Source organism: Hemibagrus wyckioides, linkage group LG29 (genome assembly GCF_019097595.1).
Source record: "Hemibagrus wyckioides isolate EC202008001 linkage group LG29, SWU_Hwy_1.0, whole genome shotgun sequence".
NCBI classification, from domain to species: Eukaryota; Metazoa; Chordata; class Actinopteri; order Siluriformes; family Bagridae; genus Hemibagrus; species Hemibagrus wyckioides.
Genome location: NC_080738.1, coordinates 4,138,639 through 4,160,157, shown reverse-complemented (window position 1 = coordinate 4,160,157; position 21,519 = coordinate 4,138,639). Strand labels below are relative to the sequence as shown.

Here is a 21,519-nt window from a genome sequence, read left to right as displayed (position 1 = left end):
TCACCCCGGATGCAGTCCATCAGCCGAGACACGTTTGCTGTGGAAAATCTGTATAGAATTTTTCCTCCGGACTTTCTTCCTTACAGTGGGATGAATAATATTTTTAGCGCGTGCAGGATGGAAGCTCTTGGAATGGTTATACGACCTCTACAGCAGCATCTAGGAGGTATTTCCAGATCTCAGGACCTGAACTGCCATGTTCTAAAGTGTCCAGAAACACGACAGACCCTCATATCCTGCCTCTGCAGCTTTGAAGAAACACATCATCCTAAATAATTGATGTAAATGAAATCTAAAACTTCTCTATTATCCATAAAACGCAGGTCCAGACCTTACACATGTTACACACATTTACCAAAACCACACACTAAAGCCAGCTAAGAACCAGGTTAGGAGCAGGCAGGGTTAGTTCTACAGCATCCCAGTAGTAGCTGATGTCTATTTCAGATTCCACACCCGAATAAAAGTGGGACGGTAAAAGTTTTTGTTTAAAAAAAAAAAAAAAAGTCCGGGGGATATGAGATTTAGGAAACATATTCGAGCTGCAAAGTGGGTCAGAGTTAATTTGATTTCTCTGAATCATCAGAATGTCTTCCAACATCATTTAAACAGGATGAAGGAAAATATGGAATTCTCAAACCTGCTAAATATGTTTAGATTAAATCTATAACTATGGAGGGCTTATGTGTTGATCCTATAACCTGTAAGGAGCATCTTTTGTGCATTTAGTGTGAATCTTCTGAAAAGGTGCACATTTTAAAAGATGATTAAAAGCCACATCAGCAATCCATACGGCAGAAGGATATATTTTAAATGCACACAACATTCATAAACCTATGGAAAAGATGCAAGTTTTCGGGTGATTCAGAGATTAAAAGATCAGGGACAAGCTTCAGGTCACAGTTTAGGCTATACAAGACTATACAAGTGTGCACGAGCATCGCACGTGGCCCGTAATTCTGAATAAGGAAAAAACTGTCTCTCTGAAAAGTGACGTAGGAAAAAGAGAGAGAGAGAGAGAAAGAGAGAGAGAAAATATGATGAGCTCTACGTTTCAATGTGCCAAGCTCCTTCACGTGTGCACATGGCATAAATAATATTAAATAAATAAAAACAGACAAGACGAAACAAACCACGCGCCTGAGAGAAAGAAAGAAAGAAAGAAAGAAAGAAAGAAAGAAAGAAAGAAAGAAAGAAAGAAAGAAAGAAAGAAAGAAAATGTCACTGTGGTAAAGTTAGCTTGATATTCAGACAGATATTCTTTTATTTTTATTTTTATTTTTATTAAAAAAAACACAATTTCTTCAATAGCTTCTAGGTCATGTGACCCTATGACCCAAAACTAGTACTAAAATAATCTACTTGGACACCTCCACAGGTTACACCTCTTTGTATCCCAAAAAAAATATCTTCTTTTATTTTTCTTTTAATTTTTATTAAAAAAAAACACTATTTCTTCAATAGCTTCTAGGTCATGTGACCCTGTGACCCCAAACTAGTATCAAAATAATCTAATTGGACACCTCCACAAGGTACACCTCTTTGTATCCCAAAAAATGTTTTCATTGATTTTTATTCATTTGTTTATTTTCTTCATTTGTTTAACTCTCTTCTTTAAATATACAAGTCATTTTTTATAATGATTACACACCATTTTTTTATTGTTATTACACAGTAGTCCTCTTAAACACACAAGCAGCATTTCCATATTTTTTTTCTGGCTGTTTGAAGTGTCCATTCACAGCTCCAGTAGCTGAACTGAAATGTCCTGCCCCACCGCTGGGCATTCGAACACTTCCTTTTTTAAATTGGCGAAATAGTTTGCTGACGTTTTCACTTGGGAATCGGAATCCCAGACAGCCAACGCCCAATCCAGTGCTTTGCCCGTAAGTAGCAATAGCATAAAAGCACTCCTTGTAAATTCTCTGCAGTAGGCTTCTGGTTGTTGGCTGAAGAAGCTGAAGAAGCCAGATGTTAAGTGAGAAATGCCAGCTGTTGAGCAGCTCGGAGTCAGGACAAAGTCCAGGTTAGACAGCGAGGATGCAGTAGACCTAATTAATATGATCTTAGACGTGCTGTAATGCTGTAATAGTCTAGATTGTGTGATTGCACTGGATCACTATCGAGTTCTGTAACAGACAACTTGCTTGTGGAATAAGAAAATGTTTTCTTTCCTTTCTTTCCTTATCCAACCTGTCACTTAAGCTGGACACAGCCCTCCCTGCCTCAGAGGCCTGTGAGAGACTATTTAGTGAAGCTGGATTGATCTTCAGCCCAAGAAGGGGAGCAATTAATTGGCATAACTTTGAGAACCAGCTTCTACTTAAGATGAACAAGGACTTTTTTAAGTTTGACTTATTTGACCATGGTACAATTTCTCAGGCAGTCAGGTATCTCAATAGAGAACTGAACTGAGCTGGACACACACACACACAAAATTGATCTTGTTTACATGTGCAGGTCTATTTTGAGAACTTATATTAATTTAAGGTTCCACTTGAATACAAAGTGTTCTCCTGAGTCTGATCCTAAACCTGTGTCCCAACTCACAGGCAGTAAAGTGATTCAGATTCTGATCCGTTCCAGTAAACTCCTTCCTTGTGAATGACACGGACTTCCACAAAGATGCAGCAGTTTTCTTTAACATGTGAATGAACATGATTTGGGTCTAACACTGGGCTCCAGTCTGCTCCATCATGTAGGACTTAAATTAAGTTGTTGAGATTGAATTGTTCATTAAATTGAATTGTTGAATGTTTTCCATGCAGTAACTTCCTGTGTTCAGCTCCACACCCAATACTGCAGCACCTGAGAGACAGGAAGTGATCATGTTACTGAGACAGAACAGTTACTGCTTCAGAAAGGTTTGTGATCAAACACACCTCAAACACCTGAATTGTTGTTTCACTCACACTCACTGTTTATTCTGTAATTACACACAGTGGAAATGACATGTATACAACATATATACAAAACTGGGTCACTACAACAACAAATCAATCAGCAGACCTGTTACCATGGTTACAATTAAACACAGATTAGCAAACAAACAACAGAGATATGAAAATAAGTCATTTTTAAAGAAAAAAAAGATAAATATTCCAACTGTAACTCAATCATCTGTGCAGAAACAAATGTGATATAAAAATAAGGAGGTAAAAATTGACTATAAACATCTCCAACAGCTGGATGTGTGTTTGTGTAATCAGTGTGATGGTGTGATGATATCTCTGTGTTGTGTGTAGATGCTGAAGGATTGGACTTTGGATTGTAAAATATGTGATTAAAGCCTGAAGTAACTTGTAGCTGAGTGGATAAAAGGATGTGGTCAGTCACGGTTATTGTTCTGGAACTTCTACATCTGAATATGAATGATTCAGCTCCCAAACTGCTGGAAATGTGGGACGGGTTCTAACGCTTCACCACTACTGCTTTATCCTGGACAAGAGGTTTGAGGTCAGACGCCAGTCATACACCAGACCTGGTGAGTTTATAACATTTAATTCTGAAAGACAGAAGAGGACAGAATTACAGACAACGTTAAACAGAGTCACTCATCACATTCCTTATGAACAACAGAAGCGTAATGCACACACTAGATGTGACATTTTACAGAACACACTGAATATTACTCAGTGTCTTACAATACAGTAGAGTAAAGAGACAGGAAGTCAGTAACTCACTGTAGTGTCTCCAGTTTACAGTGTGGATCCTTCAGTAGATCAGAGAGCAGCTTCACTCCTGATTCTCCTGGATAATTATAGTCCAGATCCAGCTCTCTCAGGTGTGATGAGGAGTTTGACCTCAGAGCTGAATCCAGAGCAGCACAACCTTCATCTGTAATACTGCAGTTCCTCATCCTGCAAGAAAGAAAACCTTCTCACACTTAACACACTCAGTTTTAGCATTGAAAACATGAACTACACAAAATCTTTATATACACTACATTTACTCTCCATCTCACACACACAACAATGACAATATATCAGATCTCTACAATTACACTTACAACAGATGAGAACTGGAGGTTGCTGTGTTTATTAAAACTCTGATGTGTATGTGTGTGTGTATGTGTGTGTGTGTGTATGTGTGTGTGTGTGTACAGTATATGTGTGTGTGTGTATGTGTGTGTGTGTGTGTGTGTTCACCTCAGTATCTCCAGTGTACAGTGTGGATTCTTCAGTCCAGCAGAGAGCAGCTTCACTCCTGAATCCTGCAGTTTATTGTTACTCAGGTTCAGTTCTCTCAGACTGGAGGAGTTTGATCTGAGAACTGAGGACAGAGCTCTACAGCTTTCCTCTGTCAGATTACACCGACACAGACTGGAAGAGAAATGATGAAATATCAGAACACTGATCTCAAACACACACACAGCCATAATCCAGCTAAAGTTGAAGCTGTAACAGAAATGTGAGTGTGTTTCTCTCACACACAGAAGGTCAGTGATTGGGATCCACAGGGTGTGAGAAACGTTTCCTAACGAGTAAAAACAATCATGAGACTAATAGGAGGGGTAAGGATGTCAGTATAAATAGAGGGGATTTTGTACAAGGGGTGGGGGGGTGCACTTGACCACGTCGGGGCTGATGCTGTGTACTTGAGAGCCATTTTACTGTTATTTTTGTTAAAGATCGTCTTGATAAAAATAAAGCCGGTTGTTTCTTCTCATCCAAGCCTGAGGAAATTTCTTTATTTTATTTTTATGGATTAGTGAAGTTTTGTAAGTATTTGGTAATAATAGGTCACTGGAGAAGACTTCAGAACCACCCTGTAGTGTGTCCACTCAGAGGGGGACAGACAGAAAACTAGACATTTAGAGGGAAATTATGTAATAAAACTGCAGATATAACAAAACTCATTACTGTTTCCTCAAATTATTTTAAGTTAAAAATATCATGAAGCAGATCTTTTTACTCTCCATCTCACACACACAACAATGACAATATATCAGATCTCTACAATTACAGTTACAACAGAGAACTGGAGGTTGCTGTGTTTATTAAAACTCTGGTGTGTGTGTGTGTGTGTGTGTACCTCAGTATCTCCAGTGTACAGTGTGGATTCTTCAGTCCAGCAGAGAGCAGCTTCACTCCTGAATCCTTCAGTTTATTGTTACTCAGGTTCAGTTCTCTCAGACTGGAGGAGTTTGACCTGAGAACTGAGGACAGAGCTCTACAGCTTTTCTTTGTCAGATTACACCTCCACAGACTGGAAGAGAAATGATGAAGTATTTGATTTATTTCCATCAGTTGGGAAATAAGTGTTTACCTGAACACAAGGCTCTAATGACAGAATAAAAATATAAAATGAAGAGTCTGTGTATAAACTTGGACTGCTCTTGGACAGATCCATGTGTCTCAGCTCATATGAGATGATGTATTTAACTTTCTAAAAGAAGATAATAACAGAGAGGCCACTCTGAACAAACACGTCTCTTTATTTCTAGCAGAGAGATTTTCATACAGTGTGTTCAGCAGCTCTGGGGAAAGTTCTGCTGGAGAACATTTCCATATTTCCACACTGTCCTTTACTGCTTCATTACAGTGTGTTCAGTCTGTAGATCTGTGGATACATTTACTTTCTGTTACAAACATTTTCTGGAATATTTTTGTCAACTCAAGTCAAGAAGCTTTTGTCATCATTTCAGCCACATATATCTGACGCAGTACATAGTGAAATGAAACCAGGTTTCTCCAGGACCTGGTGCTACATAAACATACAACATATAATTACAAACACAGAACACCAACACAGAGCTAGGACAGAAAAACACAATTTAAAATACAAACCAGCAGAAATGCATAAAGTATGAGAGATAAGACGAGTAATTCAGTTAAGACTAAAGTAATGTGTGTGTATTAAAGGAGGATGGAGCGGTCTGTCTGTGTATAGCTGTAAGCCCACATGGTGTAAACGCCTCAGCAGACAGAAGATTTAGAGCACACTGTTAGAGGTACTTAATGGCATTGCACCTGTGTATTTAGCAGAATTCCTGATGGATCACACCTTAAATATTTTTGTACCATGAACAAATGCTGACTTTCTTCATGTGAATTTTAATAAGATGAAGCTCGGTGAAAGTGCTTTTAGTGTCCCTGCTCCCAGGATGTGGAACTCACTCCCAGTGTATATCCATCAGGAACCTTCACTAAATACATTTAAAAAGCAGCTTGAACACACTTATTTACTTTAGCTTCAATTAGATCTCTGGATTTTAGGCTTAAAACTGCTTTTATGTCTTAAAAATTATTATATATTTTTTATTTTAAGTAGGAAAGGTGCTGTGTAAATTAAGATATTATTATTATTATTATTATTATTAGTCAGACATTAACATACTTAGTGAGTGTTTGTGTGTGTGTGCGCATGTATGTATGTATATATATATGTATATATATATATATATATATATATATATATATATATATATATATAATGTGTGTGTGTGTGTATGTGTGTGTATGTAAATATTATGTGACCTCTGTCTGTGTGTGTGTGTGTGTGTGTGTGTGTGTGTGTACAGTATGTGTATGTGTGTGTGTGTGTACCTCAGTATCTCCAGTGTACAGTGTGGATTCTTCAGTCCAGCAGAGAGCAGCTTCACTCCTGAATCCTGCAGTTTATTGTAACTCAGGTTCAGTTCTCTCAGACTGGAGGAGTTTGAGCTGAGAACTGAGGACAGAGCTCTACAGCTTTCCTCTGTCAGATTACACCTCCACAGACTGGAAGAGAAATGATGAAATATCAGAACACTGATCTCAAACACACACACAGCCATAATTTTATAACTTTTATTTAAGATGGTGAAGGTAAAACAGACACGACTTTGGTTTTTGTGTCTAATGATGAAAATGTGACCTAATAAACTTATTGGCCAGATGACAAACATCAGAACACAACAGATGTGTCTCCTATAACAGCACAATATCTTTTTCTGATTCAGTAGATTTAAAGTACTGATTGGATTGTGAGGAGAGTTCAGTCCACCACAGTTCAAACCAAAATATTAAGCTGACTCATTATTTAATACAAGATCATAGATAATATCTGGAGAAATAAAGTTTGTCAGTTATCAAATCAGTAATTCTACAAAAGCAAATCACCAAATAGAGACAATAAACCACAGTGCCAGTCTTTCCTGAAATGAGACGGTCCTTGTAAGCAGTATATAAGGTGAGTGGATCCATTACTCAGACTAATTCAGGAAGCTCCCCAGAGAATCCTCCCAAGCGGTAATCCACAATAAACGGCTGAAAAAAGGTCTTCCTTTAGTGGAGAAGTCCATGAGGAGAAGTAGCAATAATCACTGCGGTTAAACCAGCCGCTCTTTCTGAAAGCAAGGTTAAAGTAGCTGAATGTATATAGTAGGGATACGGTTTTAGACAGTTCTAACCCTAACCATAACCCAGTTAACCCACGGTTCAATATGCACCTAAGTTTTTAACGATGGTTTTCAGTTCTGTTCGGATGGCTTGGCAAATTAAATTTTTTTTCATTATTCTTTGTTTAGGTGACAGGAACAGTAAGTATGTTAAGAAGAATAATATGGTTTTAGTTGCAATTTTCTTTATTTTACATAAATGCAAAAATCAACTTGTACACATTCATAGTGTACTGAAAATAGTGAGATATAAATTAGCACTTGTATGATTTTCATACAGGGGACGTGTTTGGAGTACAGCGCTCTTTATTTCCCAATCTGCTATGTAATGACCAGTCACGGTGAGATAACTCTGTTACCCGCGAGGTCCAACTATCTGTTGTTAGAGCAAGACTTTGTGCTTTAGCCAATTCCTTTTCTATTTTTTTTGCGCATCTTTTCGTGGAGATTGTGCTTAAAAAAAAAGACAGCACTTTTATACAGTGCCAAAAGCCCACATCACTGATCACTGAAAACAGCTGCAAATCTTTAGCAATGAACACCCCTACTGCATTTGGGGTTTTTTGTGTCTCTTAGAACCAGTTGTGTATGAATGCTGGAAGGAATCAGATAGGGGACTGTTGTTTTTTGGGTTCCTGTGTTACCTGCTCTATCATCCTGCTTCCACACAGTGATATCTCTGGGTGATGGAGCTGCATATGTGTGGTCATGTTGGAAGTATTTCCATGTCAGTAGGTAACTCGTGTGGAACAGTGCTTAAACACAGTCATGTTTTTGTTTAGTGTTTTTGTTTCATCGGCATCATAGTCCACAACAAATCATAGTCCACACCACAGATCTGAAAGACAGGGCTGCTTCCTCGTATTTGTCTCGCTTCACCGCTCTCCAGGGTTAGAGTGAAATGCAAGCATGGTTACCGCCCCTAACTTTAGTGCTCACTGATTGGATATTTACTTGCGGGAAGGCGTGTCTGTCTCAGCGCCTAGACATACAGTACAGGCAAACACAAACAGGCGGTTCAGAGAGTAATAAACCACATGGGAATTATTTCAACGAATAACCGAAAAAAAAAGTGGTTCACATACGAGTATTGAACCATGGAGGTCGTACCGAATGCTTCAATATTATATTGAGTATTGTGGCATCCCTATAATTTACATTTTAAAATGGGGAACATAAAGGTTTAAAGAGACTAAAATGTACTAAGCTAAATTCATTTTACTGGAATTTTTAAAATCCTTTTTAAAATAGACATTTCAGATTGTTAGTTGATCAATCCAACTCAGATCACTTCATAATGGCATATTCTATAGTCCCAATAAAGATCAATTCATTTTACTGTGGAATTTTGAAGGAATTTTGAAGGAGTTGCTCTTCAAAGGCATCCAAAGAGTTCAATTTTGGTCTTATCTGACCAGACTATATTCTCGGAGTATTTCACAGGCTTGTCCAAATGTTATGCACCAAACTCTAAACGAACTTCAACATGCTTTTTCTTCAGCAGTGGAGTCTTGTGTGGTGAGTGTACACACAGGCCATGGAGGTTTAGTGCATTACTTATTGTTTTCTTTGGAACAATTGAATCGGCTAGTTCCAGGTCTTTCTGAAACTCTCCACAGGTGGTCCTTGGCTCTTGGACAACTCTTCTGATCATTCTTTTCACTCCTCTGTCAGAAATCCATGAGGAACACCTGGGCAAATGATGTTCTTTCCACTTCCGGATTATGACCCCAACAGTGTTCACTGGAACATTCAGAAGTTTAGAAATCCTTCTGTGACCAGTGCCATCAGTATGTTTAGCAACAATAAGGTTGTGAAGGTCTTGAGAGAGCTCTTTGCTTTTACCCATCATGAGATGTTTCTTGTGTGACACCTTGGTAATGAGACTCCTTTTTATAGGCCATCAGTCAGGACTGAACCATCTGATATTAATTTGCACTGACCAGTGGGCAGGACTGCTTTCTAATTACTGATTGATTTCAGCTGGTGTCTTGGCTTTCCATGACTTTTTGCACCTCCCTTTCTTCATGTGTTCAATACCTGTTCCCTGTGTCATTACACATTATTTCATTTATGGACATCTATGGTTTGATTTCTTTGTATGTGTGGATTGCATGGGTTGTTACTAACATCTGGTGAAAAGTTCTTGTCAATAGCACCATTACAAATATATTTACTGAGATAAATGGTGACGTGTTCAATACTTATTTTACCTGCTGTTTCTATATATATATCTAAATATCTACACACACAAACACACATATTTAAGCTATACTCTTTCAGTGCTATTACTGCTAAGTATCTAAAAGCTGCACCAGAGCAATATGTCTGCGGCTAGATTAACGAGCGGCTGGTTCAGTTAATAATGCACTACAGAATTCCCTTTTTAAGCTGAGTGCGTTCCTTTCAGCCGTCTGTCTTCAAGTCGATTATATATATATATATATATACATACATACACACACACACAGTATCTCACAAAAGTGAGTACACCCCTCACATTTTTGTAAATATTTTAATATATCTTTTCATGTGACAACACTGAAGAAATGACACTCTGCTCAATGTAAAGTAGTGAGTGTACATCCTGTATTATAGTGTGTAATTTTGCTCTCATGCAGGCCCAGACCATGACACTCCCACCACCATGCTTGACTGTAGGCAAGACACACTTTTTTTTTACTCCTCACCTGGTTGCTGCCACACACCCTTGACACCATCTGAACCAATTAAGTTTATCTTGGTCTCATCGGACCACATGACATGGATCCAGTAATCCATGTCCTTAGTCTGCTTGTCTTCAGCAAACTCTATGCGGGCTTTCTTGTGCATCATCTTTAGTAGAGGCTTCCTTCTGGGACGACAGCCATGCAGACCAATTTGATGCAGTGTGTGGCATACGGTCTGAGCACTGACAGGCTGACCCCCCACCCCTTCAACCTCTGTAGCAATGCTGGCAGCACTCATACGTCTATTTCCCAAAGACAACCTCCGGATATGACGCTGAGCACATGCACTCAACTTCTTTAGTGGACCATGGAGAGGCCTGTTCTGAGTGGAACCTGTCCTGTAAAACCGCTGTATGGTCTTGCCCACTGTGCTGCAGCTCAGTTTCAGGGTCTTGGCAATCTTCTTATAGCCTAGGCCATCTTTATGTAGAGCAACAAATCTTTTTTTCAGATCCTCAGAGAGTTCTTTGCCATGAGGTGCCATGTTGAACTTCCAGTGACTAATATGAGACAGTGTGAGACACCTGCTCCCCAATCACACCTGAGACCTTGTAACACTAATGAGTCACATGACACCGGGGAGGGGAAATGGCTAATTGGGCCACTTAGGGGTGTACTCACTTTTGTTGCCAACAGTTTAGACATTAATGGCTGTGTGTTGAGTTATTTTGAGGGGACAGCAAATTTACACTGTTATACAGGCTGCAGTTTATACACCACTAATGAAGCTGACCATCTACTTTAAGTGTGTGTGTAAATATTATATGACCAGTGTGTGTGTGTGTGTGTGTACCTCAGTATCTCCAGTGTACAGTGTGGATTCTTCAGTCCAAAAGAGAGCAGCTTCACTCCTGAATCCTGCAGTTTATTCTCACTCAGGTTCAGATCTCTCAGACTGGAGGAGTTTGAGCTGAGAACTGAGGACAGAGCTCTACAGCTTTCCTCTGTCAGATTACACTCACACAGACTGGAAGAGAAATGATGAAATATCAGAACACTGATCTCAAACACACACACAGCCATAATCCAGCTAAAGTTGAAGCTGTAACAGAAATGTGAGTGTGTTTCTCTCACACACAGAAATCAGAGGACAGGACACCACATCAGGACATTTACAGGAGCAGGGACGTCTTTCTGAACTCCACAATCTCTCAGCTACAATTTATTATAAGACCATTAGGTCATGTACATAACACACACAGGTGAGAGCGAGCAGCCTACAAACACTACACTCTGATCTGTGTTCAAGTTTCTACACCCAACACTGCAGATCCAGTGCATTTTATTACAGAAAATAAAGAATTATAGAGCTGTACACTAGCAGTTAATAACATGCCAATACTAGTCGTACTTTACACTGAGTTATATGCTGAATTTCACAGAGACGGTAAAACAGTTGGTGTGTGTTGTTCTCTGTGCTCGTACAGGTACAAATCTGTCACCTGGAGACCTCTGATTTTACACACACACTGGTTCAGGTGTTTGGTGTGGACCCGAGTACAGGTGGAGTCTTCACATACGTCCAAACAGATCCAAACTAAAGAAAAAGGTTGATTTATTCAAACTAAACCAGGTAATTAAACAAGGTAAAGCCAGTCATGGGAGCCTGTGTGTGGTCATACATATGGAACTGGTCAGTTACAGCAAGTGTGTTAATTTACAGGAACAGTGTGAAAAGATAGAGTTGGTTTTTTCGTCTTGTCTTAGAAGGTGATAAGGGCTGGGCAATTTTATTCTTTCAAAATTACACTTTAGAAAATCATTTTATTAGCAATATAGATTTATAGTGTTTTATTTATTTATTAGAATGGACTTTGGAAAATAAAAATGTGCAAAAAAGTAAGAATCTCTTTCTTAAATAAACAGTGGCCTTCACTGCTATTTAGTTCAGAAATGTGTTTAGTTCTTAAATGCATGCAGGTATTTTGTACAGATTTTTATATAAATTTTAGAGAAAACTTAATATATCATGATTCATCTATAAAAGATATAAAATGATTCATATCCTGATCCATAAGATTTTGTCCATATGGCCCAGCCCTCAGTGCAGACATGACGTGTTAGTGTAAAAAGTGAAACAATCTTCTGTAAAAGTACCAGAGGTTTGTTTAAAGAGGATTAGAGGAACTATTAACAAGCATTAATCCAAACAGTGCAGTTCAGTGTCACATTAAAATAACAAACCATGCAGTAATACATTTATAAATAAAAATACTCACACAGCTTTTCTGAAGGCTTTGACCACTGGCAGCAGTCTCAGAAGACATTCCTCTGATGGATCATATTTACCCAATTTAAACTCATCCAGCTCCTGTTCTGAGGTCAGTAACACAAACACCAGAGCTGAACACTGAGCAGGAGAGAGACTGGATCCACTGAGACAGCTGTAATATCCTGTGTTCATGTAAGTCTGTACTTCCTGCACTAGAGAATGATCATTCAGTTCATTCAGACAGTGGAACAGATTGATGGATTTCTCTGGAGATGGATTCTCCCTGATCTTCTCCTTGATGTACTCCACTGTTTCCTGTTTTCTGTGAGAACTACTTCCTGTCTGTGGCATTAAGTCTCGTAAGAGAGTCTGATTGGACTCCAGTGAGAGACCCAGAAGGAAGCGGAGGAACAGGTCCAGGTGTCCATTCTCACTCTGTAAGGCCTTGTCCACTGCACTCCTGAGGAGATCAGACATATTTGGATTTCTGAAGAAATTTAAATATTCAGTATTTTGCTCCACAAGCACATTTGCCTTTCTTAATTTAAAGCAGAAAAACACGTATAAAGCAGCCAGAAACTCCTGAACACTCAGATGTACAAAGCTGAACACCTTCCCCAGGTGAAGCCCAAACTCCTCTCTGAAGATCTGGGTACACACTCCTGAGTACACTGACACTTCTCTGACATCAATGCCACACTCTCTCAGGTCTTCCTCATAGAAGATCAGGTTTCCTTTCTCCAGCTGCTGGAAAGCCAGTTTTCCCAGTGCCAGGATACTCTCTCTGGTCTGCTGAGGATCAGGGTCATGTTTCTGATGGTACTTTTCATCCTTGTGTTTGATCTGAAAGATCAGGAAGTGTGTAAACATTTGAGTCAGAGTCTTGGGGATCTCTCCACTCTCTGCTTCACCCAACATTCTCTCTAGAACAGTGGCTGAGATCCAGCAGAAGACTGGGATGTGGCACATGATGTAGAGGCTTCTTGAAGACTTCATGTGTCTGATGATTTTATTGGCCAGGCTCTGATCACTGATCCTCTTCCTGAAGTACTCCTCTTTCTGAGGATCATTAAACCCTCGTACCTCTGTTACCTGGTCTACACACTCAGGAGGGATCTGATTGGCTGCTCCTGGTCGAGAGGTTATCCAGAGGAGAGCAGAGGGAAGCAGATTCCTTTTGATGAGGTTCGTCAGCAGAACATCCACTGAGGCTGACTCTGTCACATCACACAATCTCTCATTCTTCTGGAAATTTAGAGGAAGTTGACACTCATCCAGACCATCAAAGATCAACACCACTTTGTAGGAGTCACAGTCTATTGATTCTAGATTTCTTATTTCTGGGAAAAAGTGATGAAGAAGATTCATCAGACTGAGATTTTTCTCCTTCATCAGATTCAGCTCTCTAAAGGGAAGTGGAAACATGAAGGTGATGTCCTGATTTGATTTTCCTTCAGTCCAGTCCAGAATGAATTTCTGCACAGAGACTGTTTTTCCAATTCCAGCAACTCCTTTAGTCAGCACAGTTCTGATGGACTTGTCCTTAAAGAGGTCATTACAGTTGATGGGTATCTCCTGTGTTGCTGGTCTCCTGGACGCTGTCTCAATCTGTCTCACCTCATGTTCATTATTGACGTCTCCACTCCAACCCTCTGTGATGTAGAGCTCTGTGTAGATCTCATTCAGAAGTGCTGATCTTCCATGCTGTGAGATTCCTTCATTAATTCTTTTAAACTTGTCTCTCAGGTTGGATTTCAGCTTTGTCTGATACACAGAGGCGAGTTCTAATAAACAGTAATTACATGTTTTAATGCAGAATCACTGAGCACTATATAAAATGTAAAATTCTTTCAAATGCTGCTGTTCATTCCTGATTCATCTACTAAATATTATTGAAGGAACAGGACCATTGTACAGAGTGACCACAAGCTGGACCATGAACAGGACAGAAAAGCAGCAGATGTACATGATACTAAAATCAAAGTTCAAACTAAAAGTCTTCATATCTAAAACTATTTCCTCTCTCTAAAGTGAACCTGATGGAATAAAGCCATGGCTCAGAGCTCTTACTGTTCTGCAGTGTGTTAGCGAGATCTGTGTGCTTCATGTTCTTCAGGAAGTGCAGTGTGATCTTCAGAGCTCCCTCTCTGACACTGTGCAGATCCTCCTCATCCTCCACCTCCCTCTCAGTGCATGCTGGGTAATCTGGACTCAGGAGCTTCCTAAACCTCTTCAGCTCATTCTTTATCAGAGTGATGACTTTGTGTTCCAGCTCCTGGTCAGAAACACACAGGAACAGATCTAAATATTAGAATCTTACACAGTGAATGGTGCTTTGTTAATGATTTTGATTATGAAAATAATAAAAGTCTCTTCCTCTTGCCTTTAGTTACAACTGAAATTCTGATTATTCATACAAGTGATTACCCATAATTCTACTGGACATCAAGAAATGACAAGGTATGACAACACACACATTACACACTATAAAACACACACACACACACACACACACCTTGAATATGGAGTCCAGCTGATTTCTGCTGATGTTTGATTTCTTCTTTTGTGGTCTGTGAACAAATAAAACACATCATGTAATATGGACTATATGCATTTGTAAGAAACATAAAACAATGAGGGCATTGAAGATTTTAATGTAGAAGTTTATTGCAGCATCGCAGTAACAAAATACATAAAGTACTTTGGGTTCATCAGAGTCAAAAAGAACCAAGAGCGAATCCTGCTCAAACCTTTTATACAGTGTTTCCCGTGTGTAATTTAAATGAGTTTCACTTTAAATGTAAATTAGTGCAAGAACTGTGTATTCCTAAAGGGCTGGATGATACTGACTAATAACTAATAATTAATTGGAGTAAGTGTTCAAAATGTTTGGTAAGGCTGCTTTAAACCAATGTAAAAATACCAAAATAGATAAACTGGTTTGAATTAAAGATATTTCTATATGATATGTAAGCCTTTTTGGGAATGAGCCCTTTCATATGTGTACTGTGGAGTGGAATCTGGGTTGAGGCAGTCTGTAGTTTCTTACATATTCATAGCTGTAGAAATCACAGTAATAAATACAGAGACAGATATTTAACACTATCCTCTTAACACAATACACTGATTTCAGGATTTCATCACTGACACTAACATGTTTAGAAACAAATGATTGAATTAATGAATAAAATGATTTATATTGTCATTAATATCCCAGGTGTAAATGTTCTTCTGTAGCACCACAGACCCTCCAGCTCAGGGACTGCAGGCTGAACTGACCTCTTAAAGCAGTTGTCCTCACTGCCGGACTGAGAGCTGCAGCACTGCACAGTTTAGTGTTTTACTGCTTCAACACCTGATAAAGCTCATGAAGGGCTTCATAAATAGACCAGTGAGTTTGATCAGGTGGAACACTGCTGTAAAACACCTCACTATACTGACCTCACATCAGTAGAACTGTCTCTGTCTCTGAAGTTAATTGGAAGTCCCATTGACCGGTCACTCTTCATGGACACACAGCTGGGTTCTGGTGAGTCTGATCTCTTTCCCGCCATCATTCTAGAATTCCAACAGAAATATCAGCAATAATTAATCCTCTGCTGTCTCAGCACTGTTAAACACTGTGTTGATCATTAAACACCAATAATTCCATCTTTTTAATTCAGCTCCAGTCTGCACACTTCTTCAAACAGGAGACACGCCTCATACCTCAGGAATTACACTGAGGTCAGGAGTCCCAATCACAGAGAACTGACTCCGCTGGGTCTTAAAGCCTGTCGAGTTCACTGACTCAAAGCTATGCTGCTCTTCTGCTCCACATTACACAGTCCTTTTTACTCTTCTCTCACTGAATGATTTCTCTAAACTGTTCTTAGATCAGATCAGTGATCTATTCACTGCTATTAAACACCTTAAACCAAAGTTTAGTTCCTGTGTTAACTAGTGAGTGTTTAGAGATACAGATCTGTTCCCATGAGACGGTGTGTATTTATTGCTGGTGAATGTAAAAGTTACTGACCTCTCGTCTTTCTTTAAGTCCTGTTTTCCAGACACACTCATGTTGAAGGTCATGTCTCCTTCTCCAGATTATAGCGTTTATATATCAGAGCTTTAGCTTTTACTCCTGGAATATTTTAGTTTCCTCTCGTAACAAAATGGAGCAGCTGAGTCAGTGACACAGCCGCGCACACACACTCTCTGTCTCTCTTTCTCTCTCTCTCTCTCTCTCTCTCTGTGGTTCTGGTTTGTTTATCAATGATGGATTGACTGCTGAAAATAAATCATTAAAAATAGGTGTATTTATGTCAGTCTGTAAGAGTGTAGTGGGAAAAGATTTTAGACACTCTCTACATTGTTCTATTAGTAACACTACTTCTCCTAGGGCTGATAATTCCCTGCTTGTTGAAATGGGGAGCAACTTATTCCCCAAACAGGAGAGCCAGCAAACAAAGAACCTTCTCCTAACATTAGCACAGGATTCCCCTTTGATTATTTTTTCAAAACCAAATAATAACCTTCTAGGAACGTTCTCTAATGGTTATTTTTAGCTTTTATTTTTAAAACCATTAGGGAGTTTTTGATAAAGGAACTCAGTATAAACAATAAATGGATGTGATTTGAGGTAAACATGCATTAATGACAGAGACATGTTAAAAATCTAAACATTCCCAGCTGAAGCTAATTTAAATGATTTAGATGTAAACACATACAGATCTCCAGCCAAATCAAGTGTGTGTACAATTAAAAGATTCATTATTTAATTTAATTCATCTGAACTACAATCAGTTACGTAGTTCCAGGGGCGTTTCTAGGATTTGAAAACATCAGGGGCCGAGGCCAAAACATCAGGGGGCAATTAGGGACAGGGGGTAAGTAAGAATAACACGTTTTGTAAGAGCATTTTCATGTAATATTATTTAATAATAAACAGTTCATTAAAGTTCATTAAATTCATGACATTTTCTCTCTCACAGGTATGCCATGTAATATTATCTCTTTTACAGCTTGTGTGTGAAGCAGTAACAATTCTAAATGTCCATATAACTCACCACTTGTGATAAACAGATCCCAGACGAGCCCCCAGGATTACTTCCTCTGCTCCGATAACTCACAGCGGCAGGGTAGCACTTCTTTAGTTCATGGTTCGATAAAAAAGGATGAGACGGACAAAGTTAGCCGATGCATGCCATTTAACATTCCTCCGTAGCAGATAAGATCGTCAGGATACAGCTCAAAATTTACACACACACACACTTCCGAGCACATTGTTCCACACTACATTACACATAATGCATTTCACTCAGGACTACAACTCCATGTAGACAATGGTCTTAAAGCAACAGCTCTCACTTTTCCCCACTCCCGCAACACAGTGCTTACAGAACTAAACAGGTAATGCTTAGAGTTTGTGTTCATATACGATCCGTCATCTCGTACACGGGTCACTCGAACTGCTGGACACCAGCAGCACTAATAAACATAAGCAGGTGGCAGGGAAGCTGGAATCTACCCCAGGGGACTCTGGGTATAAGGCGAGGGACACACTGGATCACTCACAGTGCACACAAACACACACACTCAGATTATATAGCCTAATTAGCTTACATCTTTGGTTTAGAGCAGGAAACCAGAGAACATGGAGGAAACCCTAAAGCACAGGGAGAACATGCATACTCCGTGACAACAGAAATGGTTTCCAATAAAAATAATAAAATAATCAATACAGCTCTATTAAATTAGATCTATATCTATAATCTCTTAAATATAAACGTTATAGTTTAAACGTTAAATTCATGCTAACACTGAACATTTAGTTTCTATGGTGCCTGAAAAGTGCAAACAAAATAACAAATAACATCAGGAAACACAAGGAGAGTTCAGAAAAACTGGAAAAGATAGGAATAGTTTGTGAATGGGATTCTTACTGCTGATTGGACGAGACCGCTGTCACTCAGGATATAGAAGCAGTGGGAATTTGGGGATCTAACTTCATTTCTTGTAAATGTGTTCTGCCTTCACTATAAACTGTTTTTTTTTTTTCCAGATAGTACAACTTTAAATCTTTAAATCTTTTAAAGAAAAGAACAAACATATATATATTTATATTTATAAGAAAATGGAATTCATTCAGCACTACTTTGAGGAAGGAGATTCATATGGTGTGATTTTGGATATACTGAGAGCGTATTATGGTGTATAAATTAGTTTGCAATGTGCTGAGGAACTTTTGAGAAAAATAAATCTGGTGGGCATGGGCAAGGGTAAATAGGTCCACAATTTTTTTGTGCTATTGCACAACATGACCCAACACTCTCCAAGCAACTGAAAAGGAAGGGTCCTGATTATTTGAGCATTTATAATCAGGATTAAAACACAAAAAACAGGATTAAGGAAAAAGGAAAACATGGTCAGTCATTGACTGATCCTCACCTGATCCAGATAGCCCTACCAAAGTCTGACTCTTAGCCTTGAGTCCTGCCATCTAGTGTCCAGCTCTGTTCTGTCCCTATAACATCCTTTACTGCCTGTTCATAACAATTTCTAGTCACAGACAACTTCTAGTCACACATGCAGAAGGTCAGAACCTCTAAAACAAATTCTCCATGTAAACCAGGTTAAAGGTTATAAGGTTATTTGGTTATTTAAGGACAGGGATTTAGTTTCTGAAAATGATTTGCCATTTTTGAGTGCTTGTGCCTGCCATGTAGTAACTGGCAGAGTAATGGACATGTTCCTCCAGTTCAGTAGCGCAATGATGACCATTTTAATTCATGAATAGAATCAATTAAGTGCACGACAGGTAACGGTGACAGCAATGGATAAATATTTGAAAAGGGAAAGTGCAAACTCTGAACCGATTGGAAAAAATCTGATGGCCCTAGCATGAGTGGTGGTCAAAAGAAAGCAAAAACGGTGAGTTTGAGGCTACACAATGAAAATTATCACTTACCGGGGATCCTAATGCACCGTCTCCGTTATGCTTGGCGTGTGGGGGAAAAGTTCTCCAACAGTGCCATGGTCCCCCAGCACTTAACGGCTTAAACACCATCTCCAAACAAAACACCCTTCACTTCAAAACAAGAATGCAGATTATTTTGCACATTTGCATGAACACACTAAGAAACAACAACAATAACAACAACACAGAGGTGAAAGAGAGAGCTCTCAAAGGTAGCTAGCTACCTAAATCAACCCAAATCGAAAAAGCCACACAGTGTACCAGAGTCATTAATACTACCTGCCTGCAAAGCCATTGTCGACGAGATGCTCGGCCTTGGTGCAGATAAAGAAATAGCCCTAAGTCCCCTAGTAGGGATGTGTACATTGATGCTGGAGTATCAATATATAGATACTCAGAAGTTTCAAATTTGGTATCGATATTTTAACTATATTAATCATTTCTGCATAACTAAATGTTTTTAGCACTGTGAACAGGATGGTCGGTGACTGTTTGTATATATGACAATACACACTGTTCGGTCTGCTGCGGTCAACACACACACACGCACACCCACACACTTCCGCTTTACAGAATGGCAGGAAGGCAGGAAGGCAGAAAGGAAATGTAGCGTGGTGTGGTGCTACTTCTCAACAGCGGAAAAAAATGATGATGCAATATTTGTGATAAAAAAAGTCACACACAGCAACAATAAAAGCAACCTTTTTAAACACTTATAGACAACACACACACACACACACACACACACACACACACACACACACACACACTGAAACACACGGAACAAAAACAAGCTGCCTAGTTGTAGAAAAAACACAGAGTGGGCTATTTACTGATTTATTTACATATATTGTACGTTAGTAGTTACTGCATTTACTTTATTTATTTATTTATTTATTTATTTATTTATTTATTTATGTTTTGTAGCCCAGTATCTGTGTATCGTGTGGGAACGAGTCGGATCTCTGAGTCGATTCTTTTTTTGTGTAATCTGGATCATTTTAACGGCCGATTTATTTCTTTATGCATTAAATATTTGACGGATTAATGTATACTTTGTTTATTTGTTTGCCATCGCGTTTGTGTGTTATCACTAACTTGAGACTTTTTTTATTTTGGAATTAGTATTAAGCACATGTTAAAAAATGTTTCTTTTCACCAGGGACAATTCTAGGATTTTCATTTAAGGGGGGTTTAATGAGGGTATAATAGTAAAAAATACTAAATAAAAGAATAAAAAAATAAAGGTTTGACTAACAGGGTATGATGGTAAACTTATTGTAGCATTCCACTGTATTGCATAGATGTGTATAACATTTAAGTACTGAACAAGCCAAAGATCTTCCTGATCACACACACACAGGTGATATAATATTTACACACACACACTTAAAGTAGATGGTCAGCTTCATTAGTGGTGTATAAAGTGCTGGACTGGGTTCATGCTGCGTTTCCTCTGAATAACAAACACAGTAAACAGAAAAGCTGTAACTCTTTTGTTTAAACTAAAAAACACTAAACTTACAGTTCTGTCATCTGTCCTTTTCTATCATTTGTACTTTCATTATACAATGTGTGCTCAATCTATACACTATTAGTTTCTCCTCCAAACACATTTTAGGGAAAAATGATGGTAGAGTAAATAATCCACCTCGGTCACGTTCATTACACTCGCGACTGCGTCTGGAACACGACTGCTGATGACCGGACACATCACTGAAACGGGATAAAAGATTATAGCCCTAATTAAGCTCTAATGTAGGGGGCGTGTCACTCTGTGTAATCACCTTGCATCACCTTGAATCTACAGCACTGGACTCGTTACTCTTCACTCTTCATACCATTCTGTGTGTTTTTCTTCCCACCGCTGGTTGTGATGTTGCACTCGGTTACTAAAGTGTCCAAAACAGGGGGAGTCACGTGACAGACTGAACATGATGGCTGCTTAGACCATTTGCTTGTTAGACACGCTAACAACAAGCATCAACTCAGTAAACTCAAACATCAACAAGCTAGAGTCGGGGTGAAGAGCAGTTCCAGTGTTCTTAGCAGACATAAAAAACCCTACAGTCAGTGGAGCATCAGCTAGCAGATTAGGAAGATAGGAACAGGAGATGTGAGGAGGATTTCCTGAACTTGACAGCCACTTGTCACGTGCCATAATCTGCCTAGCTGGTCATGGCTGGCTCTGCTAACAATGCTAACCATTCTGGTGTGGTGCTGCAGTCTTTTTCTGAGC

The 21,519-nt window shown here is 39.0% G+C and overlaps 2 protein-coding genes across 3 annotated transcripts in view; both read right to left on the bottom strand.

The window, feature by feature from the left end:
- Window positions 1-2,891: 2,891 nt before the first annotated feature.
- Window positions 2,892-21,519, bottom strand: part of LOC131348988 (NACHT, LRR and PYD domains-containing protein 3-like) — a 412,464-nt gene continuing 393,836 nt past the window's right edge. Inside the window, exons 13-17 of one of the 2 annotated variants that reach the window (XM_058384245.1) lie at window positions 6,549-6,722; window positions 5,035-5,208; window positions 4,149-4,322; window positions 3,684-3,860; window positions 2,892-3,505 (exon numbers count right to left, since the gene is read on the bottom strand). In XM_058384245.1, the coding sequence (XP_058240228.1) occupies window positions 3,469-3,505; window positions 3,684-3,860; window positions 4,149-4,322; window positions 5,035-5,208; window positions 6,549-6,722 (736 nt within the window). In that variant the 3' untranslated portion in view covers window positions 2,892-3,468. The remainder of the gene's footprint in view (window positions 3,506-3,683; window positions 3,861-4,148; window positions 4,323-5,034; window positions 5,209-6,548; window positions 6,723-21,519) is intronic. The other variant, XM_058384246.1, reaches the window with a different exon arrangement.
- Window positions 7,123-16,494, bottom strand: LOC131348999 (NLR family CARD domain-containing protein 3-like). The gene is made up of 7 exons (XM_058384298.1): window positions 16,341-16,494; window positions 15,764-15,880; window positions 14,838-14,892; window positions 14,393-14,597; window positions 12,330-14,106; window positions 10,904-11,077; window positions 7,123-7,330 (listed from the first exon to the last, which is right to left on the bottom strand). Exons 1-7 carry the CDS (start codon window positions 16,391-16,393, stop codon window positions 7,201-7,203), a joined length of 2,511 nt encoding a protein of 836 aa, XP_058240281.1. The 5' UTR covers window positions 16,394-16,494; the 3' UTR covers window positions 7,123-7,200.